This window comes from Euprymna scolopes, chromosome 38 (assembly GCF_053919585.1).
Source record: "Euprymna scolopes isolate OS-2025 chromosome 38, ASM5391958v1, whole genome shotgun sequence".
NCBI lineage: Eukaryota > Metazoa > Mollusca > Cephalopoda > Sepiida > Sepiolidae > Euprymna > Euprymna scolopes.
Genome location: NC_136519.1, coordinates 25,560,480 through 25,567,250, shown reverse-complemented (window position 1 = coordinate 25,567,250; position 6,771 = coordinate 25,560,480). Strand labels below are relative to the sequence as shown.

Genomic DNA, 6,771 nt, shown 5'->3' with positions numbered 1-6,771 from the left:
TAAAATTGATTGGATTTGATCTTGGGTTTAGCTGGTTTCATAGTCTGCATTCGTACCCATCTGACCATGTGTCTCGCTTGCAAAACGTTTGTATATTAAAAGCAGTACAACAATCCAATCAGATTAAAATAAAACTTGGAACTGATCCAGAATTTGACCCATGGTCACGTCGGCATTCTACAGTAGTTTACGGTAAACTGTTAAAAAAGCATCAAGAAAAAGCTGATGCGATTAGCCAATCAGCAATTAGCAGATGAGGTTTTCATTACTAGGGAAAAAATAAATAAGCAATATTTTTCTGATATTTTTTTTGTAAAAAAAAACGATTTTTTTTTTCGTCATTACAAAAAAAAAACAACAATTTATTTTATTGAAACTTTTTTTTCAAAAAATATTTTCTTAAATACTTTTCATGGAAAGAAAAAAAAAATTTGAGTTTCGTTCATAGTTGTTTCTGTTTTTCATCTTAAAAAAAACTTATTTCTCTGAAACAACAGTATTTGTATCAGCTTTTTCCAGCAAATTTTCTGACTATTTACTGTAAATTACTAGATGTCAACACAATTTTTTGGTTTTTGGATCAGTACCAAGTAAAAAAAAATTTTTTTTTTTTTTCTTTTATTTACTTACAAATCATATTTCTATCGATTATTGTTTATCAATAAAATCCAATGAAGATCAATAAGGACTTGAATCCAATCTAGTTTTAAATTAGATCAGATTCAAAATGAATGTGATATTTTTTTTATATAAATACACTTGCTATTTTACTATTTCTTGAAAAGGAAAATATTATCATCACTATAAATTTCAAGTCAACCTAGTAAAACAATATTTATATTAATTTGTCTAGTGAGACACTCCGATATAAAGACACAATACATGGTTAAAAAAGGGGACAGGAAATAAGTAGAGAGATGTTGTGTTAAAAAGGTATCTTCTGTAATATGTAATCTGAACACTTCGCCTGTCGCCATAAAAATACGGAAAAATAACCCCGTGTCCACATGAAAAATATATGTTCACTAAAAGAAAGGTTTCCACATTGAAGGCTTTCAATTTTTCGTCTTATTTGGTTATGGTTGGAATATGAGGTGGGATTCTTTCAGAGCCATCTTTAATCTCATTTGATCTCCGCTTTAGTCTTTGTGCCAACGATGATGAGTTTGCCATCTCGGAGACCAACCAGAATGTGGGTGTTGCCTGGGGTGGATGCTATGCATTGGATTGGAACCAGAAGGGGAATAGTTGTCAGCAAGGTCAGACTGGAAAGAAAAGAAAAAAAGAGAAAATTAAATAAAAACATAGATAAATTAAATTTCAAAGACCCCCACAAAATAAACAAAACAAAATGGACGCCTTCAAGTTGACATCAGTTGGTTTTGATGTAATCTACCTGTGCCTAAAGCTAAATGAAAATTCTATGAGCAAAGTTTCTTTCATAGAACTGTCCATCTGTGGAATACAATACCGTGTGGCTGCTTCCCAGCTGATTATAACATGGCTATTTTTAAATCTAATACAAATAAGTTCTTGATGAGCCATCCTATTACATAATCAATCTCTACCAATGTTCCACCATTACTGATCATGTTGTCTCATCATCTACCTAAAATTGAACACTTATCTTCTAGTGCTGGATATTGGCAGGTGACCCCGGAAAGAGAAACATCCGATGGGTTGCACACATGCAAATAGATTCCATGTGGGGAATGTGGGACTTTCCACCATTGTCTAATGCAACGCATAATTTGAACCAGAAATATGTGAGAGGATATCGGTCAAAGAATTAAAAGGTACTTGTACAGTTTAATCAAGACATTAAAAAATGAAAATATCGGAAAAAAAAAAAAGTTATATTGTACATATCCGTTTTGGACTGCAAATCTCCGGAAAATTTTTTTATTTAATTTGATCGAGTAGTTTTTTTGTTTTTTTTACAGCGGAAAAACATGTTCTTATGAGAGCATGTTGAAGTCAGCTAATATGGGATTTGTTAAACACGCCACGGGGAGATAACTCCAGTTAAAGCACCGACACTTCCTCCCCATCTTTATTACTAGCTTTTCTTCCTAAAAATCGAACCCTTTGCTCGGTATCATAACAAATTGTTTTTTCGCTCTAAAAAAAAAAAAAAATAGTTGATGAAATTAAATGAAATTTTTTTTGTTGAGAACTTCGTTCCATAATGGATACAAGCAATATAACTTTTTTTTCGATATTTTCATTTTGATAATGTCTTGATAAAACTGTATAAGTACTGATTAAAACAACAGACAATGCGAAATATTAAACATTTCAATAGGAAAAGAATGTTTACATAAATAAAATCGACACAAACTGAAAGCGGGCAGTCAGTCAGAGAGAAGCAAGGCTGTCACATTTCTTCACCGTCAATTCATAAATTTAGCAAGGAGGAGAGGAGAATGTCTTCTTTTGTTTTACTACTACTCCCTCTATTCCTCTACTCTCACCACTTCTTGACTTATTTACCATTTTTTCCCTAATCTATTTTTTTTTAAGTAGGATATTTTTTTTATTTACAAAACTTTGTGACACTTTTTTATTATACAAATGAAAAGAATATTGAATTTCAAACAAAGCAAATAGTACCTATGTCTCAAACATATCCAAAAATTACGAAAAACAATAAAGTAGAAAAATAATTATTCATGAAAAAAGAAATTTGCGAAAGGAAGCGAAATGACTATATTACGTTTACTAAAAAAGAGATAAGTTGACAGGGGAGATAATTAAGTTCTGTTGCTTACATCACGTGATGTCGGACAAAACTTATTCCGCATATAAACTTTATTTGAAAACTGTTTTTCATGAATAATTATTTTTCTATCTTATAGTTTTCTGTAATTTTTGGATATGTTACTATTTGTGACATGACAATTATGTAGGTATCATTTGTTTTACTTGAAATTCAATTTTTTTTTTGTCTGTATAATATAGAAAATGAGTTCATTTGTTACGATTATTTGTGAGGTTCTGGAAACCTAATCCATCCAAACATAGCACTGCAAGGGGGAGATAACTCTCCTTTCATTCTCTATTCCCCTTCTCCCACCACTTCTTGTCTCGTTCACCTTTTCCTCCCTAATCTAAAAATACTCAATGTGAAAGCAAGATTATCAAACTTTTAGTGTTATACTAACTGGCTTTGTTGACTCACTATCGTTTCGTAACGTTTGTTACTTGAATTACAAGGTACCTTCAATAAGTTTACAGACTTTTTTTGTACATGCATTTAAAATTGTCGTAGACTTCTGAAAATTCAGTATGTTATCGCTATATGATATACTATATGTTTTGTCACCAGATCTATTCAATCTTTATAGTGAAAACACACTGAGAGAAATTGAGGACATCAAAGGAATAAGGTTGGGTGGACACAACATTAACCATCTAAGGTATGCAGACGAAACTGTTAATAGCACAATTCAAAGACACCCTCTAACACCCTACTAAAGCCTGAAATTCACTAACCGTGATGTTAGTGAATTTCAAAAATGCAATCTGAACATGAGGACACTTTAGAAGATATGCAATAAAATTGTTTTAAACTTGGACAAAAAAATACCACAAAAACGTATGGAATGCTTCAGACTGTTTTTGGACCATCTTGCATGAATCGAACATCAGTTTTTGAGTGGCATAGAAGATTCAAGGAAGGCATGGAATCTGTGAGGGATGATGAGAGGTGAGGGGGGAGTAAGAAAGTCAGAACACTAGAGTTGATTGGTAAAATAAATAATTTCATGGATAAGAACCTTCGCGTGTCTATAGAGATAGTAAGTGCACAGTTTGATGTCAGTATGGGAACTGTACACAAAATTATTCATGAGGAACTGAAGATGCAGAAAATTTGCGCAAAGTTTGTCCCAAGGGTGCTCAGAGAAAATCAGACTATTTAACCAAGATGGGCATCAAGACAGTTCCTCATCCTCCCTATAGTCCAGATCTTGCTCTCTGTAACTTTTTTTTATTCCCTAAACTCAAGGAATACTTTAGATGCTGTCATTATGGGACAATTAAGGGGATGAAAGAGGCTGTGACGAGGGTCATTTATGCACTCGTGCAAAAGAACATCGATGGGGTCAAGTTGCTGGAACAGTACAACAAGTGCATTGCAGCCAGAGGGGCTTAGAGTTTCATGTTTGTACTATTTATAAAAGTGCGCATATGAAAAGAGCCTGAAAAGTTATTGAAGGCACCTTGTACTTGAAACATTGATTAAAAATAAACATTTCATTCATAACTTTGTTGTAAACACGATACAAAATACTTCTTGTTTATTCGTATAGATAAGCATTTAGGTAATTCCGACATAAATTTATTTATATTTCAAATGTGACGGTAAAAAAAGGAAAAGAAAGAAGAAATCAATTTGTCTTGTTCACTTACAATTTAGAAATAGTTAACGACTTGTTGGAAATGAAATCTCCTCCTCTAAAGAAAGGAACATTTGAATACAAATGCTAAATAATTTGTCCAGGAAATAAAACAATATTGCAAAACATAACTACGAGGGTCGTTCTATTTTTCTTAACTAAAAAGAATTAAGACCTATGAAGACAGAAGTGTTAAAATTAAAACGAGCGACTTTTTGAGCTTCAGAATTTATCTTTGTATATAGTCACCACCATTCTCAATGCGTTTTTACCAGAAATTCAATGATGCATCTCTGCTTCTGACACACATCTATGAGAGATGTTGCTTTCTTAGAGTCTCACACCGTCAATATCTGCAACAGAGATTAAACTTTTAAGTCATGAATGCAATAAGCTTAGTCATTAAAACAATGCAATCTCCTCTCTTCCATTTGGGGAGAATAAAAAATAGGAGGCATTAATTTTGGGACATCCCCTGCGTTTGTTATATTGAAATCAGAAAATTAATTTGATAAAAAATAAATATTTATTTAATAATATTAATATAAATAATCTAGATATTAATACGATAGCGCGTGTGTTATTTTCTGTGTTACGCTTACATCCAGGTCGTTTATTTGTTATGTACTTCCATTTCTTGTCATAAATAATTTTACCAAGAATTCTTCATAAGTTTGGTTATAACTGATGCCACTCAAGTAATCTTTTTTTATATAAATAATTTTATCAAGAATTCTTCATGTTTTGGTTTTGGCTCGATTATGGCTGAAGGAAGTTATGTATATATATATATATATATATATCATTCAATAAAATAAAAAGCTATAGCAAACATCTAAATGACTACTTTAAACACAGTTCCTGATTTCAAAAAAAGAAAAACTAAAAGATTCATCTGCCTTACTTTTAATGCTAGGTTTATTTATGGTGTCTTTTAAATTCAATAAAAATCCTCCTAAATTTGCTGATGAGGAGACCGTGCTTACCAAAAAAACTATATATAATTGTTCTACATAACTTCATGTATACCACAATAAAAAGCACGGATTTCCGAAACGATCGTACAGATAATTGATTTTGTTGTTGTTCCTTCTTATGAAACTGATTTTTAATTTAATTAAAATTTGATTTTTAAATTTAAAAATATTTTTTTTTTTTAAATTTTTAAATTATAAATCACATTACTTAATATATATATATATATATATTTCATAAGTTTTTATTTTGATTTCAATTCAAGCTAATGCACCCAAGTCATATAGATATATTTTTTTTTAGTTTTAAAATCACAACTTTATAATATCTAAAAATCGATAGAACATTAACTCTATAATAATATATATGAAATCTGCAAGAATTAAAATATCATATTTAAGCATACTTTATGACCTGGCTTTGCCGGGCGTTTGTGCTAGCTTAGATAAATACTTTTGCAGTTTTAACAAAAAAACTACAATAATATCAGAGCGTCTCCATTTACACTGAACATCTACAGAATGTTAAGATCAATATATTACATATGAATGAGTCCCCTGTGGAATTTCCACAGGTCCCGCTAGTAGCAAATTAATAAAATTGTGAATTTTTTTAAAACCAATATGAAACTTAGTTAACTTAGTGGCTAATATTGCTCATAAAAAGATGGTGTATCTATTGTGTGCAATCGAATTAACTAGAAATAGATTGTTTTGACATTACTGTTAGCGCAAGAAACATCAACATTTGCGCTAATTCATTCTGAAAAAAATTTATTTTTTGCATATTTTTATTGCAATTTCTTTGTAAAATATTTAGTGTAAAAACGGAGAAAACTGATTTTACCAAAAGTGAAAGCTTTCTCTCTCATATCTTGACTCACCATTTGCCATTCGGCGACAAAGCTTAAATATATAACACCTGCTACAGTTTGAGTAGAAAAAAATAGAATTTATCAAATTATTAAGTTTTAGCATATGTTTTAATGTGGAAGGACTGTGCAACCAATTCAGTATGACAAACAAGGGAGATAGGCCTTGACTTAAATTGAGTTAAATTAAGGGTTTATCATTTTAAAAAAACATTCTAAAACAGAATGTAATTGTGACTGAGGTTTTGTTAAAAATACATCTAGCACATCTTAACTGGATTCTACTGGATCATTTTTCGTAATTTTTTGTAATTTATGCCATCGTAATTTTGTCATAACACGTAATTACGTAATAATGTTTCCATCTGAAATGCATTACAAGCAAAAGACTAAGCTTGTTTCCTTCAATAACTACAAGAAACCTTCTCTACCACCAATAGAACACACTGCCTGAAAGTACTTCCTTTGAACTCTTCGGCCTAACATTTACAGGGAATATGAACTGGAATATATACATTGAGAGCA

General features: G+C 31.0%; 1 protein-coding gene across 1 annotated transcript in view; it reads right to left on the bottom strand.

Annotated features, from left to right (window-relative positions):
• Positions 1 to 310: 310 nt before the first annotated feature.
• Positions 311 to 6,771, bottom strand: part of LOC145263098 (neurobeachin-like protein 1) — a 319,648-nt gene continuing 313,187 nt past the window's right edge. Inside the window, exon 58 of the mRNA XM_080120024.1 lies at positions 311 to 1,265. Within this exon, the coding sequence (XP_079976150.1) occupies positions 1,124 to 1,265 (142 nt within the window). The 3' untranslated portion in view covers positions 311 to 1,123. The remainder of the gene's footprint in view (positions 1,266 to 6,771) is intronic.